The sequence below is a fragment of the Papio anubis genome, chromosome 20, assembly GCF_008728515.1.
Source record: "Papio anubis isolate 15944 chromosome 20, Panubis1.0, whole genome shotgun sequence".
Classification (NCBI taxonomy): domain Eukaryota; kingdom Metazoa; phylum Chordata; class Mammalia; order Primates; family Cercopithecidae; genus Papio; species Papio anubis.
Genome location: NC_044995.1, coordinates 43,949,483 through 43,961,802, shown reverse-complemented (window position 1 = coordinate 43,961,802; position 12,320 = coordinate 43,949,483). Strand labels below are relative to the sequence as shown.

Genomic DNA, 12,320 nt, shown 5'->3' with positions numbered 1-12,320 from the left:
AAGCTAGTCATCCAGGATGGAGCACAGGGGTGTGATCTCGGCTCGCTGCAACCTCTGCCTCCGGGTTCAAGTGATTCTCCTCCCTCAGCCTCCCAAGTAGCTGGGATTATAGGCACACACCACCACGCCCAGTTAATTTTTGTATGTCTAATGGAGACAGGATTCCATCATGTTGGCCAGGTTGGTCTCAAATTCCTGACCTCAAATGATCTGCCTGCCTCGGCCTCCCAAAGTGCTGGGATTACAGACATGAGCCACCAGCCATAAACCATGATTTTATTTACCAGTTCTATTGCTAATAGGCATTTGGGTATGAATGTGGTATGTCATTCTCACGCAGGGACATAATTATTATTCCTATTTTAGAGAAGTGATCTTGTTCTGTTGCCCAGGCTGGAGTGCAGTGGTGTGATCATAGCTCACTGTAGCTTCGAACTCCCGGGCTCAAGCGATTCTCTCACCTCAGCCTCCTGAGTAGCTGGGAATACAAGTGCTTGTCCCCAGCATGCCCAGCAAGAGACATTATTTTTGTCATGCTTGCATCAGCCACCTTGCATGCCAAGCTCTGCTTCTCTAGCTGTTCCTCAGACCACAGCCCCTGGCATTATCTCTGGGGCACCACCTCCTGACCAGTCTCTGGACATGAAGCAGGAGGCCCTATTGGAAGCGAGGAGGCTCCCTCCCTCCTCCAGCCCTTATGGTCTGCTCAGGGGCTTCCTCTTGGTCCCGGATGTGGGACCGGAGGGTTGGGGGCCCCGGGACTTATTAGCCAAGACAGGAAGCCCCACCCCCAGAGGCCTCAAAGAAAGAGCTGCGGTGCAAGAATTCGTGTGCCAGATTTGGTTAGCCGAGTCCACCCAGAGGGTAAGTGACAGCTGCTCCTGCCCTTGCCATGGAACCAGCAGGGAGGCTGGGGTCAAAGCTGAGCCTCCATCCCTGACCCCACAGTGGGGGACAGGGGTCGGGGACAAGGGTCCAGATCCCACACCCTCCAGGGGCCGGATCCTCCCCACGTGGGCAGGGCTGACCCAGCTGTGGGTCTCTTGGTTCCCTCTTTCAGCGCCTGCGGGATGAAAGCTCTCTGTCTCCTCCTCCTGCCTGTCCTGGGGCTGCTGGTGTCTAGCCAGACCCTGTGCTCCATGGAAGAAGCCGTCAATGAGAAGATTCAGGAGGGCGCCAGCTCCCTAGGTGAGGACCCCCCAGGGGCAAGCTCCCCAAGGGTCTCAGAGACCTCACCGATCCCTGGCACAGACCTGACTCTAACCCAGCCCCAGCGCTCACCAAATCTCATCCTCACATCCAACCAGATCACAAATTCAACCCCAACTCCATTCCTAACCCCTCCGACTGTTCTCACCCTATCCACAGCTCCAAACCCAATCTCCGCTCTCACCCCAAACCTTCCCTTACTCCAAAACACCCAGCTCAAGACAGGGTCCTGGAAGCCAGTGAGCTCCTATGCCGGTATCTAGCTCCAGACCAACAGGAGGAATGTAGCGGGAGGATGGGAGAGGGGCCGTTTGGCCTCACAGCCCCTCCTCTCTCCTTCCCTGCTGCCCCCCAGTATTTAGGGCAATAAGGAGCATTGGCCTGGAGTGCCAGAGCGTCACCTCCAGGGGGGACCTGGCTACTTGCCCCCGAGGTGAGTGCAGAAGCCTGTTGTCCAGGCACCCATCTCTTTTCCAAGTCCCCTGGGAATGCCACCTCCCCACCACGTTCCCCATGTCTAGCCTCTACCCCGCTAGGATCCTCGTCCTGACTCCCAGCCTTCTCTGCCCACCATCTGGACACTGGTGTCCACCCCTACTCCCTGCCTCCAGTGCCCATTCCATGGTTGGAGCCTCCAGCCGTCCCCGTCCCCACCCCCTCCCCCATCCCACCCTCAGCCTCCCAGCTCAGAGTCCAAGCTCCTCTGTTCCGGGCTGCAGGCTTCGCCGTCACCAGTTGCACTTGTGGCTCCGCCTGTGGCTCGTGGGATGTGCGCGCCGAGACCACATGTCACTGCCAGTGCGCGGGCATGGACTGGACCGGAGCGCGCTGCTGTCGTCTGCAGCCCTGAGGTCGCGCGCAGCGCGTGCACAGCGCTGGCGGAGGCGGCTCCAGGTCCGGACGGGTTGTGGGGGAGCTGGAAATAAACCTGGAGATGATGATGATGATGGAGCGGATCTGAGCCCTGCGTGGTTTCTTTAGTAGTCCGGAGGGACTGGTCTAGTGTCTCCGTCTCCAAGAAGAGTGGGGCGCGCAGCTGCTGGAGGGGACGGGGAGACCGCGACTTTCTACTGCCCCATCCCCCTTCCTCGTATGGGGTCTCCAACTGCTTCCTCCGAAAATAGGGCCTGAGCTTCTTCTAGTGACGTCCCCACCCACCCAAGGCTCATGGCCGCCTTCAAGAGGGGACTTATCACCTTTGAGGCTACCTTGACGCTCACTCTGGGGTCTCCGACCTCCCCAGGAAGTGACTGGGTCATTTTTCCCCTGTCCTCATAATGAGGCTTCATCTAGGACCTGGGTCAGTCTGGGCAATGGACGGGACCCTCCAGGGCCCCAAGACTCCAGGAGCCCCAGGTCAGGGTAGGCCCCTGAATCCTGTCTCAGCCCACAGCTGGAACATGTACCCCTCACTTCCTACCTGCAAGGAGGAACCCCCAAGGCACAGGCAAAGTTGAGTTACCTGATGTCACGTGTCATCACAAGTTCACGTTTTCACACAGGCAAGTGCAGTTGTGAGTAGTTAGTTACAACCAGAGACACACAGGGTGCTTACCCCCTCCTGGACACTAGATTATGAAAACACAGAGTGGGGGACTTGTCGGCTCCTAGATCTCCCCAGGGTTTCCTTTCTTCCCTTCCCTTCCCTTCCCCTCCCCTCCCCTTCCCCTCCCCTCCCCTCCCTTCTTTTTGAGACAGGGTCTCACTCTGTCACCCAGGCTGGATTGCAGTGGTGCGATCTCGGCTCACCACAACCTCTGCCTCCTGAGTTCAAGCAATTCTCCTGCCTCAGCCTCCCAAATAGCTGGGACTACAGGTGCTCACCACCATGCCTGGCTAATTTTTGTATTTTTTGTAGAGAAGGAGTTTTACCATGTTGGCTAGGTTGGTCTTGAACTCCTGGCCTCAAGTAATTCACCTGCCTCAGCCTCCCAAAGTGCTGGGATTACAGGCATGAGCCACTGCGCCCGGCCTATTTTTTAATTTTTATTTTTGAGACAGGGTCTTCTCACTCTGGCACCCAGGCTGGAGTGCAGTGGCACAATCTCGGCTCACTGCAACCTCTGCCTCCCGGGTTCAAGCGATTTTCCTGCCTCAGCCTCCCAAGTAGCTGGGATTACAGGTGCCTGCCACCACACCCAGCTAATTTTTGTATTTTTAGTAGAGAGTGGGTTTCACCATGTTGGCCAGGCTGGTCTCGAACTCCTGACCTCAGGTGATCCACCTACCTCGGCCTCCCAAAGTGCTGGGATTTTAGGCGTGAGCCACAGCATCCATCCCCCCAGGGTTTAGAATAGAGCATGGTACACAGTAGACGTTCAGTAAATGTCTGTTGATCAGTAGCCACGTGTGCACTTAGATACAGCACCGACATGCACATACTGCACACGCACACACAGCTATACACAGCCACGTGCACACACAGAGTACACAACCCACTTACCACGACCACGCGGAGACACCACATCCACACACACAACCATGTGCCCACAGACACTCTTGGACACAGAAAGGCACCCTGGCCAATGCACGGAGAATTGCAGATTTGACCAAGCTGGTCAGAGGTGATGCAGGAACACAGACACACACATGCTCCAGGCAAACTCTTGCATTTCTGACTCAAGTCCCCACTGCACCCTGGGTAAGTATCTGATGTCCTAGAGCTGCGATCCCCAACCTTTTTGGTACCAGGGACTATTTTCATGGAAGACAATTGGTACGGGGGTGGGGATGGTTTCTGGATGATTCAAGCACATGACATTTATTTTTCACTTTATTTTTATTATTATGACATTGTAATACATAATGAAATAATTCTACAACTCACCATAATGTAGAATCAGTGGGAGCCCTGAGCTTGTTCTCCTGCAGCTAGACAGTCCCGGCTGGGGGTGATGGGAGACAGTGACAGATCATCAAGCATTAGATTCTCATAAGGAGTGAGAAAGATCCCTCAAATGTGCAGTTCGCAATGGGATTCTTGCTCCTACGAGAATCTAATGCTGCTGCTGGTCTGACAGGAGGTGGAGCTCAGGCGGTAATCTGGGCGATGGGGAGCGGCTGTAAATACAGATGAAGCTACTCTCGCTCGCCCACCACTCACCTCCTGCTGTTTGGCACAGTTCCCAATGCCTGGTGGTTGAGGACGCCTGTTCTACAGGACAAAACCTCCAGCATCTCCTGCCCCAGCTCCCTGAGGGCACAAATTCGGGTGATTCAGGGTCCAGTTCTACAGGAAGCCTGACCCAGGAGTCTTGCCATCCAGTCCCTGATTTGCCACCACAGACTTCAGAATTCCTAGCACCTAGTCTTGAAAGCGACCCCAGATTCAAAAGTCACAGCTGGACAATAGATGATAGAGGGAGGTTCTGGTTTTCAGGATGTTTTAGAGTCTCCTCCCACTGCCACCCACCCCCTGTGATGGTCCAGCCTCCTGTCTGATGCTGATGGCCATGAGCAGAGATTACAGCCACTTCTGGTGCCAGGGAGCCCACCCAGACTCCAGCCCAGGGATTCCCTTCCCAGACCTTCTCTCCTGACTCCACTGTGGTCATGGGGGTAGGGCGGGACCACTGAGTCAGATGTGTGGTCAGGGCCAGAGAGGGTGAGTCTAGTGCCTTGTGTGTGTCCCTGCCCCTCACTGCTTTGTGTGTGTGTTGGGGGTGGGGATACTCCATTGTCCCCAGAACTATTTGTCTCCAGTCCCCATCCAATAGTCCTGTATCTCGATCCTAAGAGGAATCTCTTCAGGTTCCTCAATTCCAACATAGACATCATAGACATTCTCCTGCCCCAGACTGCAGACTTGGAGGTCATACCTGCCCAGGTGATGTGGACAGGCAAGCCCCCTATTAAAGCCTCCATTTCCTCAATAGCTAATGCCTAGACCCCCTGCGGTAGGCAAGGTGATCCTCTTCCTCCTCCTCCTCCTCCTCCTCCTCCTCCTTCCTGTTCCTCCTCCTCTTCTCCTTCTCCTTCTTCCTTTTTGAGATGGAGTCTCATTCTGTTGTCCAGGCTGGAGTGCTGTGGCATGATCTCAGCTCACTGCAACCTCCACCTCCAGGTTCAAGTGATTCTCCTGCCTCAGCCTCCTGAGTAGTTGGGATTGCAGGCGCCCGCCACCACTCCTGGCTAATTTTTGTATTTTTAGTAGACATGGGCATTTTGCCATTTTGGCCAGGCTGGTCTCAAATTCCTGACCTCAAGTGATCCACCTGCCTCGGCCTTCCAAAGTGCTGGTATTACAGGCGTGAGCCACAGAGCCCAGCCAAGGCGAGATTCTTCTGCTTGCAAGTACGACACACTCTATTTCAAACTAGTTTGGGCAAAACTAAAAGGAAGTTTCTTGTTTGTGTAACTGACAAACCCAGGGTTAGAACAACAGGTATGGCTTGGAACCAGGTCTCAAATGATGTCTCCAGGACCCAGACTTCCTCTAGGGTTTGATTTTCTCAGCACTGACCTCACTCTCAAGTAGATTCTTTCCTGTCACAGCTCCCATTACATCCTCCCATTGTGGCAGCCCTAGTGAGCGTTGGAAAAAAAAGAGAAAGCTTTCTTCCCGCTGGTTAAACCAATAAAAGTCCCAGACCAGAGTTTCATTGGCTGGGTCTTGCTCAAATGCCCGCCTCTCTGCCCAGTCTTAGAGTCTGATTGGCTGGGTCTAGATCATTTGTCCACTGTAAACCAATCCCTAGTTTATGGGTGGTTGGACCTAGGACACATTTTCTTTCTTAAAAGAAAATTGAGAATATTCCCTATGAAAGGGACAGGTGCTGGTCAGGCAGCTTCGCAGATGTTTCTCACAAGACATGATTGCTTGTGGGCCTCTGGTTTAGCGTGGGCTTTTTCTTAAAGGAAGTCCAGAGCCTGGAATCGGGTCTCAGCCCCACCCAAGCCCAGGAAATGTGCAACGCTGTGGCTCCACCCCCTGCACCTGTTCATCAAGGCAGAGCCCACATTTAATTGGTCCGTCTGCTCCTTTAGAAGGTGGTCCTATAGCTCAGTAACTGTCTTCTTTCTAAGATCAAATAGAGGAGCTGGCAAGAAGTCATTATTAAATTGATCTTTCTTGGAGACACAGGATTTGGCAATACTGTAGGAAACAGAAAATTTTCCTCACCAGATCTCAACATTCAAGTTGTCTCAAATTTCACCACATATTTTAAACCAAAGCATCATCACTTTCTGCACATAAGACAGAGAGTCTTATACTTGTTTTTTCTTTTCTTTCTTTCTTTCTTTCTTTTTTTTTTTTTTTTTTGAGACGGAGTTTTGCTCTTGTTGCCCAGGCTGGAGTGCAGTGCGCGATCTCAGCTCACTGCAACCTCCACCTCCCGGGTTCAAGTGATTCTCCTGTCTCAGCCTCCCGAGCGACTAGGATTACAGGCATCTGCCACCACGCCCAGTTAATTTTTGCATTTTTAGTAGAGATGGGGTTTCATCATATTGGTCAGCCTGATCTCGAGCTCCTGACCTTAGGTGATCCACCCGCCTCAGACTCCCAAAGTGTTGGGATTACAGGCGTGAGTCACGGCCCCCAGCCTTTTTTTTTTTTTAACCTAAAAGGGAGAAAACTAAAATTCTCAAGACCAGCATCGTCCATCAGCAACCTTGAGCACTCGAAAGGTAGCTAGTCTAAATTGAGGTGCTCACTCTATACACATTTGATTTCGAAGGCTTCATGCCAAAAAAGGAATGCAAATTAGCTCATTAATCATTTAAAAATATTACCTACATGCTGAAATGATCATAGTTTGGGTATATTATGTTAATAAAAATAGTATTAGCATTTTTTTCAAATATTGACATTATTTTGGTTGAACTCTTTTTAGCCTTTTAATGTGGCTGCTAGAAATTTTTATTTTTATTTATTTATTTTAGACAGAGTCTTCCTCTGTTGCCCAGGCTGGAGTGCAATGGCGTGATCTCAGCTCACTGCAACCTCTGCCTCCCGGGTGCAAGAGACTCTCGTGCCTCAGCCTGGCGAGCAGCTGGGATTACAGGTGCCCATCACTACACCCAGCTAATTCTTTTTGGTTTTTGTATTTTTAGTAGAGACAGGGTTTCACCATGTTGGCCAGGCTGGTCTCGAACTCCTGACCTCAAGTGATCCACCCATCTCGACCTCCCAAACCGCTGAGATTACAGGCATGAGCCACCGCACCTGGCCAGAAAAAAATAAAAACAAAAATGTATGCCTGAAATCCCTGCACTTTGGGAGACCAAGGCTGGAGGATCAGTTGAACCCAGGAGATCAAGACCAGCCTGGACAACATAGTGAGACCCTCATCTCTTCAAAAAATAAGAAAAATTAGACCGGGCATGGTGGCTTATACCTGTAATCCCAGCACTTTGGGAGGCCGAGGCGGGTGGATCACGTGAGGTCAGGAGTTCGAGACCAGCCTGACCAACATGGTGAAACCACGTCTCTACTGAAAATACAAAATTAGCCAGGCGTAGTGGTGCATGCCTGTAATCCCAGCTACTTGGGAGGCTGAGGCAGGAGAATGACTTGAACCTGGGAGGCGGAGGTTGCAGTGAGCTGAGATGGGCATGTGAACGCATACCTGTGTCTATTTTTCTGAGTATCACAATGCAAATAGTACGCAAATGAGTTTGTGATGTGTGTCCATGTGCAGACCTGTGTATGTGTGTGTGTGAGACAGAGAGAGAGAGAGAGAGAGAGAGAGAGTATCTGGGTAGATGAGCAGATGGATAGGTGAGAATGAGAAACCTGGAGTTTCCAGGTGCAAAGGAAACTGTTCTTCCAGGTTTTTTATTTTTTTATTTTTTTTGAGACAGAGTTTCGTTCTTGTCACCGAGGCTGGAGTGCAATGGTGTGATCTTGGCTCACTGCAGCCTCCGCCTCCTGGGTTCAAGCGATTCTTCTGCCTCAGCCTCCTGAGTAGCTGGGATTACAGGTGTCCACCATCACACACAGCTAATTTTTGTATTTTTAGTAGAGACGGGATTTCACCATGTTGGCCAGGCTGGATTCGAACTCCTGACCTCAGGTGATCCACCCACCTCAGCCTCCCAAAGTGCTGGGATTACAGGCGTGAGCCACCGTGCCCGGCCTCCTCCAGGGTTGTATAAAAGCAGGGGATTTTGGGAGGGAGGGAAGGATGTGGGTCTGTCCTCAGTCCCAGATGTGGGTGTGGTGTTCCAGTGGTTAGGTCCCGTTGCCTCACATCTGTGCTTTTCCTCCACGGGGACTTGTAGAAGTAGAACTTCTTGGGGGTGGAGCTGAGGGGTGGAGCTGAGGCTAGGGGAGGAAGGTGTGGGGGGACCCAGGGATCCTGTCTCCAAGCCTGGTTGCTCTTACCCAAAGTGGGGACACTGAGGTGTCACAGCTTCTCTTTTGAGACAGAGAGGAAGTAGGAGGGTGAGGCCCATCCAGGTAGACACAGACACACACAGAGACACACAGCTTCCTGTAACATTTCCGAGTGTCAAATTCCGTCTCCTGGTCTAGAGGTTTTTCTTCCTGAGACTTCTAGGCTCCAAAGACCCTCTTGATCAGGGCAAGGATGAGGGTGCCCCAGGGTGGGAGAGTCGTGGATCCCTGAAAAGAGGAGGCTGCTCCCTCTCTTCCCTCCCCCCACCTCCAGATTTCCTCATCTGCCTTGACACCTTCCGGTGGGTGGGGACGTATATGGACAAATTTGTGGGCTGGGGACCATGGAAGTGGAGGAAATCTACAAGCACCAGGAAGTCAAGATGCAAGCACCAGCCTTCAAGGACAAGAAACGGGGGATCTCCGCCAAGAATCAAGGTTAGGGACCTTGAAGTGGAAGGGAGGGGTTAGGAAGGAGAGGTGCGGGGGCCGGGGGCCGTTGCTCACGTCTGTAATCCCAGCACTTTGGGAGGCTGAGGCGGGAGGATTGCGTGAGCCCAGTCGGTGGAGACTGGCCTGGGCAACATAGGGAGACGCTGTGTGTAAAAAAATAAAAATAAAAAAAGAAGGAGAGGTTCAGATGGGAGAGGTAAGGGGTTAAAGGTGGGGGCCGGGGACTCCTTCCCTTCCAAGGTGTGTGTGTGTGTGTGTGTGTGTGTGTGTGTGTTATGTGTGCTGTAATCACTCAAACCCTCACACACCCGCTCTGCTTAACCAAAAAGCAGATTTTAGCTTCTCACTCCTTATCTTTCACCCCCTACAATTTATTGAGTGCAAAGGGTTGGGTAAAACAAGATCCCGAGTCCCCTCGCTACACCACAGAGCTCTGAGCAGGTCTCCAAACCCTCCCACTGCCCTCCACACAGATGCCCATGACCCAGACTATGAGAATATCACCTTGGCCTTCAGAAACCAGGACCATGCGAAGGGTGGTCATTCACGACCCACGAGTCAAGGTGAGCAGACACTCACCTGCTCACATCCCATCACCTTGGGAAGGGGCAGGTGGGCAGGCAACTGCAGGCCCCCGAGGCTGCGTGGACGGGAGGAGGCAATGGCGAAGGAAGAGGTGACAGCTGTTGATGTGATAATGAGGTCTGTTGATGATGGCAATGTTGGGGAATGCTGGTGAGGGGGTCTGTGATGGTGACGGTGTTAGATCGCTGAGGGTGGCTGCTGGCGGCAGTGTTGTTGACACTGACGGCAAGCTGCATGACCACAGCTGCTGATGGTTTTGGGAGGAGCGAGGTATCCATGGTGTTAGAGACAGTGAGGATGGTTTGAGTGGTGGTGCTGGCCCCTCAAGGTCACTTCGCCGCCTCTCTGCTCCAGTCCCAGCCCAGGGCAGGCCACCCTCAGACTCCACCCAGGTCCCCCGCTGGTTGTACAGAGCCATCCTGAGCCTGTACATCCTCCTGGCCCTGGCCTTTGTCCTCTGCATCATCCTGTCGGCCTTCATCATGATGAAGAGTGAGTACTTCTTGGGAGGAGGGTGCTGGGGGGCCCTAGACTTTCTCCCTTGTCCCTCTCTCTCTCTCTCCCTGGGTGCTTCAAGGATTTTCCTGCCCCTCCTAAACAGATGCTGAGATGTCCAAGCAGCTGCTGGGCTTTAAAACGGAGCTTTGGAACGGTGAGCAGAGGGTCTGAGGGAGACCCATGGGGTCATGGTAGGGATCTGGAGAGGGATGGATGCACAGACACCCCTGTTTCATGCCCTCAGTCTCAAACTCCATGCAAGCATGCGAAGAGAGACAGAGTGAAGTCTGGAAATCTGTTCAGGGGAACATCACCACGGTCAGGAGCAAGGTGGAGAAATTAGAGATGCAATTAGCAGGTGCCTGTGTAGTCTCGCCTTCTGTGGGGGAAATTTGTCACCAATGCCTGGCACTGAGCTGGGGGCAGGGAATTCAGGGAAGGAGATAGCCGGCGTCCTACCCTCCCAAAGCTCAAGTTGTGGAGGGGCAATGGGTGTTACCCTCTGGGTCGCTCTGTAGGTATTTAAAGGCTCCTGGGAACCCCAAATCCACGGGCTCTGCTGTACCCCAGGGTGGGTGTGGGGCAGGGAGGGGCTTCCAAGGAAGGTGGGGGCTTTGTCTGAGGCTCCACCGCAGCTTGACGTATCTGTTTCCACCCAACCCTCCCCGCCCCCAGACATAAGAAAAGTTGACATAAAGAAAATCTTGGAGTTGCTGCAGACGAAGCCACGTAAGTTGGCGCCCCGAGGGGAGGTGGAGGAGGGTGGGTGGGGCTTTGGATTTAGCCCCAGTTCCTCTCCCAGGGGCAGGATCTGCCTCACTGTGGGTCTCTCCCCATCCCCAGAGTCCCCACCTCAATAAATGGGAGAACATTGTGGCAGCCAAAGCTAAAGCTTGGAAGACGGGGCTGCATCTGCTAATGAAGACGGGAAGTGACCCCCCTCCAGCCTAGTGTGAACCTGCCCCTCGTCCCACATATAGAAAACCTCGAGTCATGGTGAATGAGTGTGTCGGAGCTGCTCGTGTGTGTGTACACCTGCGTGTGTGTGTGTGTGCGTGGTGTGTGTGCGCGTGTGTGTGCGCGGCGTGTGTGTGCATGTGTGTGCATTTTGCAAAGGGTGGACATTTCAGTGTATCCCCCAGAAAGGTGATGAATGAATAGAACTGAGAGTCACAGTGAGTGTGGCGTGCACGTCTGTGTCACGTGACATACGTGAGTCTCGGCATGTCACGGTGGGTGGCTGTGTCTGAGGACCTCCAGGTGTCACTCTGAGTGTGGGTGTTGGTGACATGCATTGCACGGGCCTGTCTCCCTGTTTGTGTAAACGTACCCGAGTGTACTGTGGCGTGTTTTGTGTCTACACATGTCATGGTGGGGGAGATGTATCTCTGCACATGTGGGTGTCACCGTGTGTGCCCTGTCACTGTGCCTGGGTGAATGGCTGTGTCATTATAAGTGTGCCAAGTTATGTCACCCTGTGTGCTCAGGGCACATGCACACAGACAGTCATTTATCTCTGCACTCACATTTTGTGACTCATGAAGATAAATAAAGTCAAGGGAAAACAGCGTCGCTATGGGACCTGTTATTGGGGCAACTAGAGGGGCTTTGGGACCTGGGGAGAGGGAGAGTCTGCACGTGACAATGACCCCGGGGCACAAGGGTGGGTGAGACTGCCCTGCGTGAGTACCTGTGTGTCTGTGAATGAGTAACTCATTCCCTGTGTCCCAGAGTGGGTGCCCCTGAGCGTACAACATCTCCCTGAGTGTACCTGGGCCCACGGATATATACAAACCCCAAGCGTGTACCCATGTGTGTAATCGTGCCCGTGAGTGTATCTATGCCACTGAGCATGCATCCATGAGTGTACATGACTCTAATGTACTATGTCCACCGCTCATGCATGCACTTATTTTTTTGGTTGTTTTTTGAGACAGGGTCTTCCTCTGTCACCCATGCTGGAGGGCAGTGGTACGATCATGACTCATTGCAGCCTCGACCTCCTGGGCTGAGGCGATCCTCCTGCCTCAGCCTCCCGAGTAGCTGGGATTACAGGTTCACACCACCACACCTGGCTAATTTTTTTTTTTAAAGAGGTGGGGGTCTCGCTATGTTTGCCAGGTTGGTCTCAAACTCCTGGCCCTAAGTGATTCTCCCACCTCTGTCTCCAAAAATGCTGGGGTTACAGGCAGGAGCCACCGAGCCCGGCCACATGGATGCACTTAAGACGATTGAA

At 52.9% G+C, this 12,320-nt stretch overlaps 2 protein-coding genes across 2 annotated transcripts; both read left to right on the top strand.

The window, feature by feature from the left end:
- The first annotated feature begins 732 nt into the window (after nucleotides 1–732).
- Nucleotides 733–2,170, top strand: RETN (resistin). Its single transcript, XM_003914792.4, has 4 exons — nucleotides 733–864; nucleotides 1,061–1,188; nucleotides 1,565–1,642; nucleotides 1,929–2,170. The coding sequence occupies exons 2-4, from the start codon at nucleotides 1,071–1,073 to the stop codon at nucleotides 2,057–2,059; spliced, it is 327 nt and encodes a 108-aa protein (XP_003914841.1). The 5' UTR covers nucleotides 733–864; nucleotides 1,061–1,070; the 3' UTR covers nucleotides 2,060–2,170.
- A 6,283-nt stretch (nucleotides 2,171–8,453) lies between these two features.
- MCEMP1 (mast cell expressed membrane protein 1) lies at nucleotides 8,454–11,656 on the top strand. Its single transcript, XM_003914793.5, has 7 exons — nucleotides 8,454–8,986; nucleotides 9,475–9,564; nucleotides 9,941–10,078; nucleotides 10,188–10,238; nucleotides 10,329–10,442; nucleotides 10,760–10,813; nucleotides 10,928–11,656. Exons 1-7 carry the CDS (start codon nucleotides 8,893–8,895, stop codon nucleotides 10,942–10,944), a joined length of 558 nt encoding a protein of 185 aa, XP_003914842.1. The 5' UTR covers nucleotides 8,454–8,892; the 3' UTR covers nucleotides 10,945–11,656.
- The last annotated feature ends 664 nt before the right edge of the window (nucleotides 11,657–12,320 follow it).

Excerpts from the sequence above, each read along its gene's own strand:
- RETN (XM_003914792.4), top strand. The coding sequence starts at position 1,071 with ATGAAAGCTCTCTGTCTCCTCCTCCTGCCTGTCCTGGGGCTGCTGGTG. Across the intron at positions 1,189-1,564 it reads GGAGGGCGCCAGCTCCCTAG|TATTTAGGGCAATAAGGAGC; the intron begins GTGAGGACCCCC and ends GCTGCCCCCCAG. Across the intron at positions 1,643-1,928 it reads CCTGGCTACTTGCCCCCGAG|GCTTCGCCGTCACCAGTTGC; the intron begins GTGAGTGCAGAA and ends TCCGGGCTGCAG.
- MCEMP1 (XM_003914793.5), top strand. The coding sequence starts at position 8,893 with ATGGAAGTGGAGGAAATCTACAAGCACCAGGAAGTCAAGATGCAAGCA. Across the intron at positions 10,239-10,328 it reads TAAAACGGAGCTTTGGAACG|TCTCAAACTCCATGCAAGCA; the intron begins GTGAGCAGAGGG and ends TCATGCCCTCAG. Across the intron at positions 10,443-10,759 it reads ATTAGAGATGCAATTAGCAG|ACATAAGAAAAGTTGACATA; the intron begins GTGCCTGTGTAG and ends CCCCGCCCCCAG.